The 20,103-nt window shown below is 37.7% G+C and overlaps 1 protein-coding gene across 1 annotated transcript in view; it reads left to right on the top strand.

Moving 5' to 3' along the window:
- LOC150080513 (pyruvate dehydrogenase (acetyl-transferring) kinase, mitochondrial-like) overlaps positions 1-20,103 on the top strand; it is a 111,950-nt gene that overhangs the window by 37,216 nt on the left and 54,631 nt on the right. The window contains exon 4 of the mRNA XM_090381932.1: positions 13,647-13,834. Within this exon, the coding sequence (XP_090238058.1) occupies positions 13,647-13,834 (188 nt within the window). The remainder of the gene's footprint in view (positions 1-13,646; positions 13,835-20,103) is intronic.

Raw genomic sequence — 20,103 nt, 5'->3', positions numbered from 1 at the left:
GAAGTGCACAATGTCTTCTCGTAAACATTTAACTTTAAAAGATAAAGTCGAACTCATTAATGCTATGATCGGCAAAAAAATAGTGTTCACAATCTCGCTGCAAAATTCAAAATCGGGAAGACGCAGGTAAGCGACATCCTAAAGAAAAAAAATGAACTGCTCAAACAATTTTGGCAACACGGAAATGATCAGGTTCAAAAATCATTCCCGAAAACTGTTGGACTTCAAATTTGTCGCGCACGTGCTAAAAAAATTACCATTAATGGGCCTATTATTAGGGAAAAGGCTTTGGAGATTGCGAAATCTATGGGAGTAAATGAGTTCAAAGCTTCTGTGGGATGGCTAGACAAGTTCAAAACTCGGCATAAAATTTCTTGGAAAACCGTAAGTGGTGAAGGTGGATCTGTTGATACTGGGGTTGTAACAGAGTGGACCGTCAAATTGGAAGATTTATGCGTGATTTTGAAGCTAAGGATATTTACAACTGTGACAAAACAGGGTTGTTTTTTTAAAGCTCTTCCTGAAAACACGAGTCTAATAAACAAAAAGTGCCAGGGCGGAAAAATTTCTAAGGAACGCTTGACTGTACTATTGTGTACAAATATGCTGGGAGACTTTGAACAACCTCTTGTTATAGGAAACCCACAAAATCCTCGTTGTTTCAAGGGCATAAAGTTGAATCTTTTGAATGTTGACTGGAAGTCTAATAAAAAAGCGTGGATGACACGAGATATCATGAGCAAATGGATAAGTCACTTTAACCAAAACATGATTCGTCAAAACAGAAAAATTATTCTTTTCATGGATAATGCTGGATCTCACCCGCATATTGAATTGTCCAACATTCAAATCGTTTTTCTGCCACCAAACACATCTGCAGAGTGTCAGCTCTTGGATCAAGGGATAATAAAAAAATTTAAACTTCACTACAGAAAACGTGTTTTAAGACATCTCATTGCAAACATGAACGATGTAACATGTGCGAGTGACCTTGCAAAGAAAATCAGCATCCTAGATGCGATTCAATGGATTTCCTTTTCAGTAAACGCAATTAGAAAACAAACTGTCGTGAACTGTTTTGTGAAGTCTGGCTTCTCAAATGCAAAAATTGAAGTTGTGAACAGCAATGTGGAGCACCAAGAAGAACATGAACTTCAACATCTATTGATAATGTACGATACTTCCGCTACAAGTGACCCTGGCTACAAAGATATAGACTCGAACCTCACTACAGAAGATGGAGCTCTAGATATCAACGACATTATCATCAATATTTTTCAAGAAGTTCCTCATGAGGATGAAGAAATGGAAGGAGGTCATTCTATCGAAGAACATATTAACGACGAACCACCGATGAAAATAGAAGAAGCGCTCATACAAATCAATCGTTTAAAAATGTTTTTCGCCACTGAAGAAGATACTGAAGGACTTTTGATGGTTTCTTCACTTCAAACAAATGTTGAAAACAAAATTATCAGCTGGAAGAAGGTGCAGAAGAAAATAAGTGATTACTGTATGTATTTTTCTTAAGATAAAGTCATAATATGCATAGCACAATTGTATGTATATTATTTACAAAAATATTGTGCAAAATCTGTATATATTTTAATTTAATTTTACATTAAACGTTTAACGATTTTTCTTTCTTTCTTTTTTTTTTCTCCCTCAGACTTCTTGTTAGCGGACACTTCTCTCTAACAGACACATTTTCGTTCCCCATGGCTGTCCGTTAAAGGGAAGTTTCACTGTAATGGAATAATTACATCCTTATCCCTGCTAGAAAAATATTTTGTATATCATTGACAAAACACCACTAGCTGTTCAGGCAGCCTGTCAGCATTGCTAAGAGAACTTCATATCTGACTGCACAATTACCTCCAAGTCTTTCATTTTCCAATACACTGAGTGTAGTACCACACAGTTGGTATGTTACTGTGGGTTACTGCTACCCATATGCAGTACTTTGCATTTATTGATGTTAAACTTCAGTTGCCATATCTCAGCATAACTTTTCTGGATCCTGTTGCAGTACCATACTGTCATTAACCACCCTGCCAACCTTTGTATCATCTGAAATCATGGACATTAAGCCTAATATGCCTTCATTAATATCATTTATAAATACAGAAAACAATGTGCCCAGCACCAAACCCTGGGGAACTCCACTAATAATATTTAGTCCATGAAGAGCAGTGTCCATTTATCACTACTCTCTACCTTCTCCCAATCAACCATCTTGCCATTAATTCTGTACAAATTGAAGCCTCTGCTCCAATTTGTACAGCAGTCTTTTCTGTGTAATATCAAAAGCTTTCCTGAAATCCAGGTATACAATATCGAATTAATTTTTTGCATCCAGTTGGTTTGTGACCATATCGTAGTATCCAGTCATATTGGATACTAAGATATGGTCAGGCAAGATTTCCCCTTAACAAACCCGTGCTGTGTTTAAGTATAATTGTGGCCTTGTCTAGATGATCCTGCATTACTTCTTTTACCAGTGACTCCATTATTTTCCCTGGAACAGAAGTTAAGCAAATAGGTCTGTAATTACTCGTGTAATCCTTTGGTCCCCTTTGTGAATTGGGGATATTCACACATCTCTAGTCTGCGGGGAACTCCCCACAATCTGAGGATGCTCTCATAATTATAGCTAAGGGTTTGCTTACATCCTTTGCTCTCTCCCTTAATATAATTGGATAGATGGTATGTTACTTATGTTTAACTTCAATAATTTCTCTTCCACTTTCCTCTCGGTTATTACAAAATAATATAGCTCCAAGTTAGAATTTGATAAACTGGCATCCCTTTCTTAAAGAATTCCTCATGTGTGAACATAGATGCAAAATACTCATTCAGTTTGTCAGCAACCTGAGCAGGATCTTCTGCAGTCACGCCATCGACATTGAGTGGACCAATTTGATTCATGTGCTTCCTTCTAGTGTTTATGTAAGTAAAGAAGTCTTTGATGTTTTTCTTTTGCATCCTTTGTCAAAGATTTCTTGTAATCTGCCTTCGCTTGTTTGACCTGAAAAAGCGATGTGTTTGCCTTTTTATTTACCTAATTGTTATTTTATATTGTACTTTATACGTAGTCTTATAGTTATGCTGGTTATTTTTAATTTAGATAAAGAGTTTTTGTAGATTACTACTTAATATATGTAAAACCGTTATTTCGTTCGAATCTTGCAGCCATTGTTTTTGTATAGAGTATTAGGGAATTCAAATTTTTTTAATTGTGGTAACTAGGTAGCTCTAACGTATAATTATATAGTGTAATATGCATCACTGCATTTAGGATTCTTTTAGACAGCGTAGTATTGACAATTAATTAATTAAATTTATTGATCTTATTAATTTAAAATATCATGCCCCAGACTAGAGCAGCAAAGAAAGGGCCACAAAGTGGCAAGAGTGCTGTGACTCGGGGGAGAACTGAAGGGGCCGATTCTCCAACGCATCACAGCCTAAAAATATGTGCAATTTGTGAAATATTTGACGAACTCTCTGGAACAGAACATGATCTAGCCAAGGAGGTCTGCACCTGGCACACACAAAGGATGTCTTTGTGTGTGCCAGGTGCAGAGAGCGTCTAGAAATTTAGCATCAACTCAGCGTTCTACTGGACATCTATGAGAGCTTGAGGTGTAGGGTAGATGCCCTTGAAGAAATTAATGAGGGGGCCCGTCAAGACTCTCAGCTGCCCAACTCAATGCCAGAGCTCACTCCTGGGCATCAGGCAACACAGCGGCAGTCTCCAAGGCAGAATACACTGGTCCCAACGGAACTAGTTATTGTTGGTGGCTCTATTGTCAGGGAGACGGTGAATATATTGTGTAAAAAGCATAGATGGAATTTTGCCCCTGGCAGACATACCAGGGTATGTCTGCCAGGGGCAAAATTTGATGATGTTGTAAAGCATAGCATATATCATCTTTTAAGGGCACAAAAGGTGATATTGTTATACATGTTGGCACCGGTGACATTAAGAGTAGGAGATCTGTAGATTTACTTAACAAGTACAGGTCAATGGTGCAAAAAAGTTGAGTTAGGGTTAAATTTGAAAGTGTCTGCAATTCTGCCCAGACATGATAGGAGGGAGTACATGATGAGAGCCTTGTCAATCAATTCGGCCCTGGAGGGAATGTGCAAGGCTCAAGGGGTAGAATTTTTTTTCAGCCTGGTCTGTGCTTGTTAACAGGAGAAACTGCTTATACAGGGATAGGATACACTTAAATAGAAAGGGCGCAAGAATATTTGCTGATGCTATCAAGGCAGTGTTTGGTGGGTCGGAAAACTGCTAGCTTGGGGGGGATTCACAAACTAAAAGGTTAAAAGTAGTCGCAGGCAGAGGTGAAGGTGATTCTTGCACAACTTCTATTAGAATAAGTAACGACCTGGAGTGAGGGGTGTTGGGGGTTTCAAGGACTGATGGCAGTCATCGTGAAACAGGTGGGTATATGGGATGAGTCAGGGTAACCAGGAATAGGAATTGGTGCATGTATACCAATGCTAGAAGTATAGTAAATAAATTTGAAGTGTTGGTCAAGACATCAAAGGCCGATATTGTTGGGATATCAGAGACGTGGTGTCACACTGATATTAGGAATACAGGATTGGAATTTGGGGAATACAATGTGTACAGAAAAGATGGACAGGATAGGAAGGGAGGAGGCGCCATGCTGTTAATTAAGAAAAACAAAATCAAAAGAAGTGCATCTGGTTGATCTAGATGAACAGTGCACTGTTCAGTCAGTTTGGTGTGACATAAGCACTGCGAAAGCAAAAATAAGAGTAGGAGTGTGTTATTCGCCTAATGACTGGAATGAGTACAATGAACAATTGTACAGAGAAATAGTGGGCTAGTAAATCAGAATGTCTTATAATGGGGGATTTTAACTTCCCAGATATTGACTGGAACTTGTGGGTTGGTCACTTACACACTAGTAAGACTTTTGTGGATTTATTGGATGATTGTTTTCTGCAGCAGCATGTTCGAGAGGCAACCAGAGAGGGTAATACTCTTGATCTGGTTATCAGCAGTGATCATTCGTGTATTAAGAATTTACAGATAAAGGAACCACTAGGTGGCAGTGATCACAGTGTACTGATGTGGGATTTACTTAAAGATATAATTACCATCAGGGGTAAAGGAAAGGATTTTTGCTTCCGTAAAGGTGAGTACAGTAGTCTCAGACAGTTTTTAAATTCTCTACAATGGGATCAACTGATGATGTTACCAACAGCAAATTCAAAATGGGAAGCATTCAAGTTGTGCATGCTGTTGTGCATGGAAGACTATTGTACAAATTGGAGCAGAATGGCATTAAGGGTAAGTTGCTACAATGGATAAAAGGATGTTTGAGTGGGAGAAGACAGAGGGTGGTAATCAGTGGGTACTGCTCTTCATGGACTATTATTATTAGTGGAGTCCCACAGGGTTCGGTGTTGGGTCCACTGTTGTTTTGTATATTTATCAATGATATTGATGAAGGTATATCACGCTTAGTGTCGAAGTTTGCAGATGATACAAAGGTTGGCAGGGTTGTTAATGACAGTAATGGCAGTGTGCCGCTGCAACAGGATCTAGAAAATTTGGGCAGATGGGCTAAGAAGTGGCAACTGAAGTTTAACCTTGACAAATGCAAAGTACTGTATATGGGTAGAAGCAACCCCAGAGAAACGTACCAACTGTGTGGTACTACACTTAAGGGCCCCAGGTGCCAAGCGATTTTGTGATCAAGTGTCTTTGCCAGTGAATTGCGCTCTCTTGAATAAGTAAAATCGTCTTCTTTATTTACAGCGTTACACTAACAATCAATTAAATAAGCTTCAGTAAAGAAATCACTTTACTTGAACAGGAGGAAAATTAACCTTCTTTCTTTTTTTCCCCTTTTTTCTTTGCATATTACTACACGTGGTTACCAGGTTACCAGCCCCGCCTCCACGTGGCGGGGCTGGTAACCTGGAGGGGAAAAGATCTCCCTTCCAGGGCGAAATGGAGCAAGAAGTCCATAAAACCCAGAAAAACACTGGGTACACAGAAGAAACTCTTACAAGGCAAGAACAAGAGGAGTCTGGTTCTGTCGCAGCAAAACGTCAAAAGACTGACGTAGGCAGAATCCGAACCCCGACCTTTTTAATTATACATTCAACTCAAGAACAACCAGTTGGAAAACTCTCCCCTTTCCTAGTGCAAAAAAGCCTAGAAAGCATAATAGGTACTCCCAAGACAGTTCGTCGGTTAAGATCTGGAGACCTACTGGTTGAAGTTGTCACTGCCAGACAATCTGAACAACTACAAAAATTACAATCCTTTGGTGGAATTTCGGTTAGCGTTTCACCACACGTTTCCTTGAACATGTCAAGAGGTGTCATCACTGAGTGGGACCTCCTCAATTTGTCAGATGAAGAACTCAAACAAGAATTACGAGAAGAAGGAGTCATCAATGTAAGGCGAATTCTCACGAAGAAGGATAATGTACTAGTTCCTACCCGGAATATAATCCTTACTTTTGATAATCCTAAACCACCAACATTGATCAAAGCCGGTTACCTTAACTGCCGAGTTAAACCATATATACCAAATCCATTACGCTGCTATAAGTGCCAGAAATTTGGGCACTCACAGACGGTCTGCAGAGGAGCAGCTGCCTGTGCCACATGTGGATCCACTGAACATTCTACAAATGACTGCACTAACACAACTCCAAACTGCATTAACTGTAAAGAAGCCCATCCGGCGTATTCGAAGGAGTGTCCCCTTTGGAAACGCGAAAAACAGATACAGCGATACAAAACTGAACATAATGTAACCTACCAAGAAGCTAAAAAATCCTTACCAGTTCCAAATACTAACAAGCCAAGTTATGCCCAAATAACCAAAAATCACGTATCAATTGCTACCCAAACAGAGGTAACCATACCACCAACAAAGTCACTAGCTGAATGGGCAAAGTCAATTTTGTCTTCAGTGACAACACCCCAAACAAAAAGCAAACAAAGCAAAGCAATAAATACGCCGATCACAATACAACCAGATGCCACTCAACAGCAAAATACTACAGTGTCTACCACTCCCGACTCAAACCAAACAGACTACATGGATTCAGAAGATAATTCAAACCAAGATGGACAGATATTAGAACTGTTTACTGAAGAGGAGATGGATACAGCGAAACCTTATTTCCCAAAGAAGGGAAAAGGTAAACTTGAGCGATCTAAACCTTCTGCACCTCGAAAACAAATCGAGGGCTCCACTAAACCAAAATAATGCTTACTTTCTTACAATGGAACTGCAGAGGCTATCGCAGTAATTTGGCTGACATCCGAGATCTCCTTTCGCAGTATGATCCTATTGCCTTCTGTCTACAAGAAACCAATCTAACACCAAATATAATTGTTTCCCTTCAGAAATACATAATACATCGGCAAGATCGTGTTGCCCCCAATCTGAACAACGTTGCACATGGAGGAGTAGCGCTGATCATCAACTCCCAGATACCCTCAAAAGCAATCCCACTAAAGACAAATCTTGAAGCAGTTGCTGCACGAATCAATGTCAACTTTGATTTAACCATAGTCTCATTATACTTACCACCTAACCAAAACATAAGCTACGCTGAATTAGAAGAACTAGTGATCCAGCTTCCCAAACCCTACTGTATCCTAGGAGACCTGAACAGTCACCATCCGCTTTGGGGAAACCATAACCTGGACAAGCGTGGAAAAACTATCGAAAAATTACTTGATCAACACAATCTGATAACTCTCAATAATGGAGCTCACACTTATACGCATCTTCCTACAGGATCTACCTCAGCTATTGATGTCTCTTTATGCTCAGCAACCATATACCCTCTGTTCGGATGGACTATTCACAGCAACCCACTGGGCAGTGATCATTACCCTGTGATATGCCGCATTGATACAAGCGTTCCCCATATTTTTTACCGAACTCCAAAATGGATATTCTCCAAAGCTGAATGGGATATGTACAAGCAGCTAGCTACACTAGAAGAAAAACAAGTACAACAAACACCCATAAACTTGGCAGTAGAACATATATCTAACAAAATACTGCAAGCAGCGGACAAAGCAATTCCGAAACGATCCACTAAAATATCGGCCCGCTCTAAAGTGTGGTGGAATAATGAATGTAGTGCCGCAAAAAAAGAGAAGAACAGAGCATGGAACATCTTCAGAAAGTTCCCAACAACAGAAAACCTCATCTGCTTTAAAAGGGCAAGGGCAAAAGCAAAACGAGTTAGACAGACCAGCAGAAGGGAAGCATGGAGGCGTTTCGCTTCCACAATTACAAAAACGACAAAAACCCAAACAGTTTGGGCTAAAATACAGCGTATGTATGCAAAACATCCAAGTGTCAACTGTCCCATGCTCAATGTAAATGGCTCTGATATTTCAAAACCAGAGGAAATTGCAAACGCTCTAGGTAGATCTTTCAAGGAAATATCAGCTGTGACATCATACTCGCCACAATTCCGGACACTCAAAGCACAAGCTGAAAAACACTCAATTAATTTTGAATCAACATCCAGTGCTGCATACAATCTCCCTTTCACAATGTCAGAATTACATCATGCTCTAGCCTCCACTAAACTCAGTGCAGCAGGTCCAGATGGAATACATTACATAATGATAGCAAAACTCACTGAATCTGCACTCAAGACACTATTATTGCTCTTCAACAGAATATTCAAAGAAAACATTTTCCCTGACAAATGGCGGCATGCTTATGTTTTGGCTTTTCCAAAACCTGGAAAAGATTCTTCAAATCCGCAGCATTATCGACCTATTGCACTCACCAGCTGTCTATGCAAGGTAATGGAAAAAATGATCAACGCTCGGCTATCCTGGTTTCTAGGCCGAAATAACCTTATGAATCCAGTGCAGTGTGGCTTTCGTGAAGGTAGATCCACTCTTGACCTTTTGATTAAGACAGAAATAAATATCCGTGACGCCTTCGTACGCAAAGAACATCTTGCGATGGTCCTATTTGACATTGAAAAAGCGTTTGATACTGCTTGGAGATACGGTATAATGCGAAATCTATACGATCTGGGATTACGCGGACACCTACCACAGTTTATAAGAAACTTCCTACAACACCGCTCATTTCAAGTTCGATTTCACAACCACTTATCTTCAAAGTTCATACAGAAAGAAGGAGTGCCACAAGGATCAGTGCTAAGTGCTACCCTCTTTAATATAAAAATGAATTCAATAACACAGGACCTGCCACAAACAATATCCACTACCCTGTATGCCGATGACTTTAGTATCGCCTGCCATTCTCCTAATATGCGAATGGTAGAGAGACAGCTGCAATGTGCAATCAACAAAATAGCAAAATGGGCCCAAAACAATGGTTTTCGCCTGTCAAACCAAAAGACTGTCGGTATACACTTTTGCAGGAAGCGTAACCTACACCCACACCCAGAACTTCGACTAGAAAATCAAATCATACCAGTTGTCCCTAGTGTCCGCTTTCTTGGTGTGATACTTGACCAAAAGCTCACCTTCCTGGAACATATAAAAACACTCAGGATCACCTGTCTTAAAAAGCTAAATGTCTTAAGAGTTCTATCAGGCACAACATGGGGAGCTGACCGATACACACTATTACAGTTGTACCATGCGCTAATACGTTCACGTCTAGACTATGGTTCTGCAGTTTATAGCTCTGCTAGACAAAGTGCTTTACGCTGGCTTGATCCTGTGCACCACAGTGCTCTACGTCTTGCACTGGGGGCGTACCGAACATCACCTATCCATAGCCTATATGCTGAAGCACATGAAACCTCCCTGCAGCTACGCAGACAAATGCTTCTATTACAATATGCAGTAAAACTCAAAGGGCATCCAAACCACCCCACTTGGAACGGACTTTTCTACCCTAAATGGATAAACCTATACCGAGCCTATCCATCAATAAATCCACCAACTGGGATACGTCTTTGCTCATTGCAGGCCGATTGGCAAATCGACTTTAGTAAGATACAGCCCACTGCCTCTCATACAGTCCCACCTTGGACATACTATATACCACCGTGTGACTTTTCATTGACAGCCTGGGGAAAACACACCTTATCCCAACAGAACGTACTGCAAATGTACGCCGCACTGAGAACCCAGCACGGCCAGTACACACCAATTTACACAGACGGGTCTAAAACTAACAATCATGTTGGCGCAGCAGCAGTATTTCCCAACACAACTATATCCAAGAAACTCCCTGCAGAATGTAGCAGCTATACTGCAGAACTTTGTGCTATCCACATAGCCTTAAACTATGCACTCTCAAAAACCATATTGCACAGTGTTGTATATACAGACTCCATTAGTGCTATCCAAGCCATACAACGCAATACAAAAAATGATAACCTCTTACTTAGACAGATCTGGAATACTCTGACTAAGTTAAACCAGAAGAAACAACAAGTTCTGTTATGTTGGGTCCCTGGTCATGCTGGAATTTCTGGAAATGAACAGGCCGACCTAGCTGCCAAAACTGCTACCGACCCTATAGCCCAAGCCTTTACTACACCTGCATCTGACTACAAGTACATTATAAAGAAACAATGTATGGAACAATGGCAACGCATCTGGCAGAGTCAGGCCAATAACAAATTACTCGGCATTAAAAAAGATCTCAAACCATGGAAGTCTAGTATTCGTGAGAACCGTCATGAAGAAGTCGTATTAGCCCGATTACGAATAGGTCACACACACCTGACACATCTCTATCTACTTACAGCTGCTGATCCACCACGTTGCACAAACTGCAAAGCCCAACTTACAGTCCAACACATACTCATTGACTGCCCGATTTATAAAAATGAGCGTCAAACTCTATTTGCCTATTTTTCAGCAACGAATCCTCCGAGCATTGCCCATCTTTTAGCAGATACGCCACATGTAGACAAAATCTTCACTTTCCTTAAAGAGATAGAACTATATAGCACACTGTAAACGTTAACTGCAATAAAAAAAAAAAAAAAAAAACTTTACCAGAGTTAGGCGCATTATGGCCATGTTGCTCTTGCGCCGTAAAGCCCACACTCAAACAAACTACACTTAAGGTGGTGGAAAATGAAAAAGATCTGTGAGTAATTGTGCAGGCAGATATGAAGTTTTCTGAGCAATGCAGACAGGCTGCCAGGGCAGGTCATGGGATTCTGTCAATGATATATAGGAATTTTGCTAGCAAGGAAAAGGAGGTGATTGTCCCTCTGTATAAGGCAATGGTCAGGCCACGCCTTGAGTACTGCATACAGGTCTGGAGGTCTCATTTTAAGAAGGATATAGATTTGCTTGAGCATGTACAGAGCAGGGCAACAAGATTGGTGAGGGGAATGAAGGGATCCTCTTACCAAGAGAGGCTTAAGTTCTGCAAATTGCAGTGGCTGGAGACTAGGCACCTGCGTGGTGATCTGATTGAGGTGTATAAGGCCTTGAATGGGTTAAGCATGCTGAATTCTGATGGGATCCTTCCACTTGTTCAGATTACGAACCCTAGGGGGCCATGAATTCAAATTAAGGAATGACAGATGTAGAATAGATGTGTGGAAATTTGCCTTTACCCAGTGGGTGGTTAATTGCTGGAACAAACTTCCATCTGTTGTTGTGGAAGTTGATAGGTTGAATGGTGTGTTTTTTTTTTTTTGGCTGATGCTGCATAAGCTCATACACTTGCTTTCTTGCATCACATGCCACTACTACTTCTACCTCCTTTGTGACTTGATTACAGACTAGTTTTTATATATACCATAGGCTTCTGTGTCAGCTGATAATTTATATGTATCCCGTGCACTTTTATTCTCTGCCATGAGTTTCATCAGTTAATCAGACATCCATTTAAGCTTATACCTTGAAGAGTATTTATTAGTTGGTATGAAAAGCCTAGTAGTTTCTATGATTAATTCCTTGAATGCTTTCCATTTAGAACTTGCTGATGGTAACATCATCAGTTGGTCCCATGGTATAAAATTTAAAAATTGTCTGAGACCACTGTAGTCACCTTTACAAAGGCAAAAACCCATCCTTTTACCCTTGATGGTAGTTGCATCTTTAAGCAAATCCCAAATCAATACAATGCGATCACTGTCACTTAGTGATTCTTTTATCTGCAGATTTTTATTGCGTATATAATCATTGCCGATAATTTGATCAAAAGTATTACTCCCCTTGTTGCTTCTCCAGCATGCTGCTGTAGAAAATAGTTATCCACAGAAGCCTTGCTAGTCTATGGCTTACCACCCCACAAGTTCCAGTCAATATTTGGAAAGTTAAAAGCCGTCACTTAAAATTTTATTTCTCTGTACAGTTGTTCGCTGTACTCGTCAGGGTCCATTAGGCCTATAACGCACTCGTACTTTCGTTTTTGCTTACCCAGTGCTTATGTATCACTTAATTCTGTTTCAGTAACTTCTAGATCTTAATTCTAGAACCATAGGCACGAAGTGCACAAGAATCTGAAGATTGTTTTGGGTTCCCTGTCTTTATTTTATTTTGAATGATTGCAGAGTATCTTGCTTGTGACGCAATAAAATTGACAAAAGTCATAGTGCCAACAACTAGAACTGTGACAATCACAATGCTGAATGGGTAAAATTACCAACATGTTAGAATGCCCCAAATCACCAAACAAAAACAAACATTTGAATATTCCTTCTTCAAACTGTTGACACAGCCAAAATATAGACATTTAAAATACCAAAAGTGTTGAAACACTGATACTTCAAAGTGCCAATTCTTGAAAATGCTAATTGATCAACACACTGATCAATCAGATTGCTACAGGAAATGTTTAATCTGTTGGCATTTTAACCTGTTAGGGACAAGTTAAAATGTCAATTGCTTTCCATTTAGAACTTGCTGAATTTGTCTGAACTTGTGTATTGTGTGGTGCTGCTGCACCACAGCTATGAAATCGAAGCCATGAATTTTTCCCTTTTCATTTTTGCATCTCCCCAGTTCATAGGGGAAATACACAAAAGGAAAAGAGAAAAATTTGAAATTGCTTAAATCACTTCCTTTTGTCAGGCTCATCACTGCAAGCTTCCCACTGTATAAATCATTTGTAGTCCAACATAGCAGACATGGTCAAGCATGTTGAGTTAGTACAGTAATGCATGTATTTGAGTGGACTTAATGATTTAATAATTTTGCCAAATTATTTAACAGCCATGTTTGTTAAATAAGTTCCATGAAGAAGCACAACAGAGCACACTTGAATGCTTTTATTATGGTTGAATATTTAAATTAATAATAATAGATGCATTTTACATACTATACAGTTGTTTACTACTAGAACCTTTATAAGCTGTTAGCATTTTAATAATTTGGTGACTCTACCCTTTTGGTATTATAATCCTGTTGCCATTTTGAACTTGTCAGTGTTTTGAACCGTTGCAATTTTGAACTAAACTAAACCCATCTTGGTTCTCATGTAGCAGAATTGAAATTGAACTCTAAAAAGTATAATCTTACCTGTTGCATTGGACATTCTTTTTTAACTATGGGCAGATTGTTTTTTTTTTTTTTTTGCTAATATTGTAAATTTCTCTTCCTTGTATTGTTTTTGCCTAATTAAATCTACTGTTAACACTCTTTTTCTCTTGCAGGTTTTGTGAAAAATTAAATAAAATATATGCACGACATTCTGGTGTTGTTCCCACGATGGCAGAAGGTATCATTGAAATGAAAGAGTGCCATGGACTTGATCAGCCTGCAATACAACACAATATCCAGTATTTTCTAAATAGATTTTATCTTAGTCGAATTTCGATTCGTATGCTAATCAAACAGCATAGTAAGTATGTCCTGTTACATTTGTATTCAAATTTTTTTGGCCGAGCTTAATGTAATTTTTATTTTATTTACTTTTATCTATGTAAAGGAAGAGTCTAAATACCGTTTTCTATATTTATTTTTGAAATTGTAATGTGACAAATTAATGCTACAATTAGGATTATAGTGAGTTACAATTCTTCTACTATTTTTTTTTTAATAGCAGTCATAGAGACTGCTGACTAGCTCACTCTACTCTTATTTAAATAATCCCTTAGTTGTATTACTGTACAATTAATTTTGTATTCTTCTCAGATTTTTTAATTGGTGTTTTTGTAAGTCTATGTTAAAATAGAAAAAGTTTTTTTGTTTTTTTTATGTTAAACGAAAACTTCAGTTCATCAAACAGGAAAACGATGCTAAAGTATCAACTGCAATGAGTCTCTACTTGACTATATGGAACAGCAAGGGACACCACTCTTGCTGATTTGAAATTTATGTAATAAAGGCAAACCAAGGAATAGTGATTTTCCTTAATTTGCCTTCTACTTCAAAAAGAAGTATTGTAATAAGTATAATACAGTATTTAATGTGAATATAAATAATGAATACAGTATTAAATGTGACAGCTATAAATTATTTTAGGTCTGTCACATTTAGGAGTTTTTCTTTCAGGTTGCAGATAATTATCTAATCACTAATGGGTGATCACCAAACAAAAATGGGGAAAAGAATTTTTTATAACAGATTCTTGTTATATCCGTTAATTATAGATTAAAAATATCCAAATTGTAGCTTAAAAAAGGTGCGTGTAAAAATGCTGAGAAAAATAAGAAATTAGAAAAACTGTTGTATACTCCATATTGATTTCCATCCATTATAATAATAATCTTTACGCAATCGGGTAAAAGATAAATGTTCTGCAATATCCTATATATATATATATATATATATATAAAGATTACACTATTCAAGCCCATTTGTTTGGTTTTTTTTTCTATTCCAATAAACCTTATTCTAATGTACTGTGCATGTTTATCCATAGAAAGTAACTTTGACAGAATTTTATCAAGTATCATGATTTTCCTAGTGTGAATTTCACTCCACAACAAGCATTCCCACTAATACAATTAATGTTTTCATAAAAGTGGAGACAGAAAAGCAAATCAGGCGATATTTGAAGTTTTCCTGTACATGTATGCTTTGGTTACTCTGGAGTGTAAACGATAGCTAAGAGTTGCGTCAGCAGTAGTTAAAATTAAGCAAGATTGTATTTGTAAACATGTACAAGAAAAATTTTCATTGTTGCTATAGTTTAGAGCCTTGTGTTAGCAATAAGGTAATGTATGCATTTAATTGCATATCTGACATTTCAGTTAATGTCTTGGGAGATAATTTCTTTGCCATACCCAAGAAGTATGTTCTCAGATATCACATGATATTTGCGTGATGGGTAAGTGTGAGGTTGGATTTGTTTAGAAGTACTTCTTAAGAGAGACTGATGTACGAGGAAAATGTGTCAGCCTATCATCGTGAATTTTGATACACAAATCTAGAAGAATATTTTAAATAAGTGTTTAAATTTGTAAAGGATTAGAACCAAAATTACAAACCTATAGTAGTATTTCTAGGATTCAAAACTTAACTTTAATAGAGACCAGTAAATGCTAAATGATGTTGATCTGTCTTTCCTTTCTTAAATAATGCCTGGGCATCTGAAATATACTTTCATTTATATGTGGTTAAAGAGATTTATTTTAAAAAAATGCCAGATTCCTGGTTGTTTGATTTTTAATGAAATTTAGAATGGTTCTACAAATATTCTTACAATATCTAAATGTCAAATTTCATGAAGATGTGTCACTGGAAGTAAAGTTGTGACATGCAGACATGGTTAAGAAAATGCATGCTTTATGCATTTGCACTAAAATGTTTCTTATCTTTATATATTTAACTTGTTATATAACTATAGAATTTCCCCACATTCAATGTTATTAAAATGGTAGTGCATTAATTCTCCTCATAGTGGATTTTCATTGTAAGCTATTATTCATAATAATGGATTTTCATTATATGTATCAAGCTTTTTTGCATGTTGATTTATATAAAATTTACATTTACAGTTGACATGTTCATTGATATCTTCTGGTCAATACTTTCCATATAAATTTTTGCTATGGATGCTTCTCACTTCTAGTAGTATTGGCTAGAGTCAAGTAATCCATGAAATTTTAATAATAAGTGAAATTCTATTTAACACATCAGAATATGACCTGATTTACAGTTTTATTGTTTGACTATTATTATTTTTCCCCCCTTCATTTAAGTGCTTTAGTTTATTAATACTGTTTATGAGGTATGTTGCAAGTTTTCTAATTCCTGGTATAATTTGTTTGTGTGTATGTGTAATGACTTTTTCTACACTTTTCTTTATACTGTCTTTTTCTATCCCCCCCCCCCGTTCGTAAAACTATTAGTGTAATACGAGGGTGATATGAAAGCTCTGCCTATCCTAATTCCTATCGCTATTTTCGCCTTCTTTAGAACATCTTTTCTCCCCTTCCACTCCCTTAGAATTTACCATTCCCTATACCATTTGCTTGTCTATACTTTTTATACACTTCACTTTTTTTTTGTATATTACACTTCTGTAAATTTGTATATATTTATTTTAATTTATATTTTTTACACTGCTTAGGGACTGACTACCTTGTCTACTAGTATTACGATAAAAGGTTGCATATTTGTCCCCCCCCCCTTTTTTTTTCTAATACTACAGACAAGTTAGGAAACACAGTGCTTGATACATGGTCAGGAGTAGTCCCCTAATGAATTTCCTGGCTATGTATCATCTACTTTATTCAGATTATGCATATTTGCCCTCCCCTGATTCGACCTCTTGCTTAAATTGCCCTCCCATATCTGAATATTGTGTTATTTATTTATTTACTTTTTTTTTTTCCCCTCAGTTGCAGTTCATTTTTACACTAGGTTTTTCTAATTCTTTTGCCTGTTTAACCACTACTTCACTTCCACTTTCTACTATCCCTTAAACTTCTCTTAGTTCTGGCACCTTGTGTACTTTTCATTTCCATTTTCCCAGACACCTTATTAATTCTACAAACCATATCTTTTTGCTTCCACTACTGCTGCTCTGTGCATTTTGGAGCATTAGACATAATATAACTTTTGTTATTTTCTGTTTTCTACTTATTTTGCTTCTCAACTGTTATATATTACTACACACACACACACACACACACACACACACACGTGTGTGTGTGTGTGTGTGTGTGTGTGTGTGAGAGAGAGAGAGAGAGAGAGAGAGAGAGAGAGAGAGAGAGAGAGAGAGAGAGAGAGAGAGAGAGAGAGAGAGAAATATAGCTGTTTCCGAATATGACTGATTGGGCTATTGTTTATCACATTCCTTCATCTGATAAAATTTTTCCTGTAAAATAATGCTGCAATAGTTTAGTATCTGCACTAAGAGTCCATCATACACAACCTCTCTTGAGAGTTGTGCCAGTTCCTGCAAGATTCAGACTACAGCAATCATAAAACAAAGATTGGCAATTCAGCCTCACAGCTACTAGACTCACTTGTAAAATACCAGTCACCAGAAACTAGATTTCTTTGTCACCATGGTGACTGTTTGTTGAGTCCTGTCCATGAAAATGTGTCTGTTCACAAATGTAAGGTTGTTTGACATGCTGTTAAAAAGTTTTGTTATGAATAACACCCATTATGCAGCCTGATTTAGTCCTCTTCCCTGCTCCTGTGACTATTATCTGTTTAGAAATCTTAAAATTTAATATTTCTAGGTATAGATTTTCAGATGAAAATCCATACTTACAAAGATTTTCAGGTGATACAGTAAAGGCAGTCATTAATGACTATTTTGAAGAGCAGATTTCAGAATTTTATTAGATAAGTATGGAAAGCCTATAAGGAAAAACAAAATAAATGCATTGAAGTACAAAGACATTTTTCTTTTAAAAGTTTGCATTTGTGACATTTTATTATGCTGCACAGTAAATTCCAAAGAAACCACTTAGCATATACAGTTCTCCCTTATATAGAAGTTTAGAGAACCAGAATCTACAGGCATAGGTGACATTATTCTTATTGATACCATAAGTCTACTTGGGAGCCTTCATTTATGTAATTGAGCCAATCTTTGTTGCCTGTTTAATATTGTACTACAAATAAGTTTCTCTATAAACAGTGCCTTAATATGGAAGTGTTTGCTATAAGAAATTGATAACCTTGAAAGTGTTATTTTTTGAGAACTCAAAGTAAATCTCAAATCATAACTCCTGATGAATTCCGTGAATTATTTTCCAAGCAGAAGATGAGCAGATTCTTGAGTTTTAAAAGGAGGGGAGCAACATATATATGTAATACATTTTAATTATATTATTATCAATTCATGTCTTTGTAACCCAAAGCATGTGACATTAATTCTAGTGTAGGAATACATACCCAATATACCAGTTGATCTTAAATTTTTGGTGTTTGAAAAATGGTTTTATATACCATACCATCATAATGTATGATGGTAATTTTTTTTTAGGTCTATTTGCTTATGTGGGAAGCACTTTTTGTCTTCACAACAAGTGCTTCCCACATCTAGCAGCTGTACAAAAATCTGTCCAATACTGATGAGCAGATTTTTGTGAAATTTTATATTTGACTCTTTTAGAAAGATTTTTGAGCCAGCCCAAATTTATTAAAATTGGACAGATAAAATATGTGGCTATTATTATTATTTTTTTCTGATTTTTTTTTTCCCCCCAAACATATTACATAGCTTTACTGTGAGCTCCTGGTTTACAGCATCTCATTTTACAAAAATTCATGACATCAAAGATTTGAATTGCAAACTTTATATTCTTGATATGAGTTCATGCAGATTATTCCTGGTTCAGGATTGAATTATTGCACAGCCCAGGTGTGCTAACTTTAACAAGTTAACAGTGTTAAACATATGGTAATAATGGTAAATAGTATACTTAGCATTAGCATTAGCATTAGTAGAGGCATTTGATGCAAGAAAGCAAGCTTATGCAGCATCAACCCAAAAAAAAAAAAAAAAAAAAAAAAAAAAAGTAACATAAATAAATAAAAATAACCACTTCCACTTCACCCCTCTGTTCGTTCGAAATACCTGTCCAGCTGAGCCTTAAACTTATTTAGGCTATCAACTTCCACGACAAGGGATGGAAGTCTGTTCCACCCACCAACCACCCGCTGGCTAAAGGCAAATTTCCGCACATCTATCCTACATCTGTCTTTCCTCAATTTGAATTTATGCCCTCTCAGGTGATTTTTCTGAGCTAGAGGAAGAATCCCATCAGCATTGAGCATGCTCAAACCATTCAAGGCTTTGTACACCTCTATCAGATCACCCCGCTGGTGCCTAGTTTCCAGACACTGTAATTTGCAAAACTTAAGCCTTTCTTCGTAAGAGAACCCCTTTGTCCCATTCACCAATCTAGTTGCCCTTCTCTGTACTCGTTCCAGCAGCTCTACATCCTTCCTGAAATGAGGCCTCCAGGCCTGTATACAGTACTCTAGGTGTGGCCTGACCATTGCCTTATACAAGGGAATAATCACCTCCTTATCCCTGCTAGAAAAATTCCTATATATCATTGACAATACACCATGAGCTACTCTTGCAGCTCGTCTGCACTGCTCAGAGAACTTCATATCTGCCTGCACCACCACCCCCAGGTCCCTTTCATTCTCTACCACTGTCAGTGTAGTACCACAGAGTTGATACGTTGCTCTGGGGTTGCTGTTTCCCATATGTAGTACTTTACATTTGTCAATGTTAAACTTCATTTGCCACCTCGAAGCCCATCTGCTCAACCTTTCCAAATCCTGTTGCAGCAGCATAGTGTCAGTAGTGTCCTTGACAACCCTGCCAACCTTCGTATCGTCTGCAAACTTGGACATTAAGCCTGATATACCATCATCAATATCATTTATAAATACAGAAAACAATAAAGGCCCCAATACTGAACCCTGAGGGACTCCACTAATAACATTAGTCCACGATGAGCAGTGTCCATTGATTACCACTCTCTGTCTTCTCCCCCTCAACCACCCCTTTATCCATAGCAGCAACTTGCCTCCAATGCCACACTGCTCCAATCTGTGCAGCAGTCTTCCATGTGCAACAGTATCAAAAGCCTTTCTAAGATCCAAGTATATAATATCAAAGTTATTCCCTGCATCCAGTTCTTTTGTGACTGCATCATAGTATCCAATCAAATTGGTCAGGCAAGA

The sequence above is a fragment of the Mastigoproctus giganteus genome, chromosome 9 (genome assembly GCF_048544385.1).
Source record: "Mastigoproctus giganteus isolate SK-2022 chromosome 9, ASM4854438v1, whole genome shotgun sequence".
In the NCBI taxonomy this organism is placed as follows: domain Eukaryota; kingdom Metazoa; phylum Arthropoda; class Arachnida; order Uropygi; family Thelyphonidae; genus Mastigoproctus; species Mastigoproctus giganteus.
This window is presented reverse-complemented; position numbering and strand designations above follow the sequence as displayed.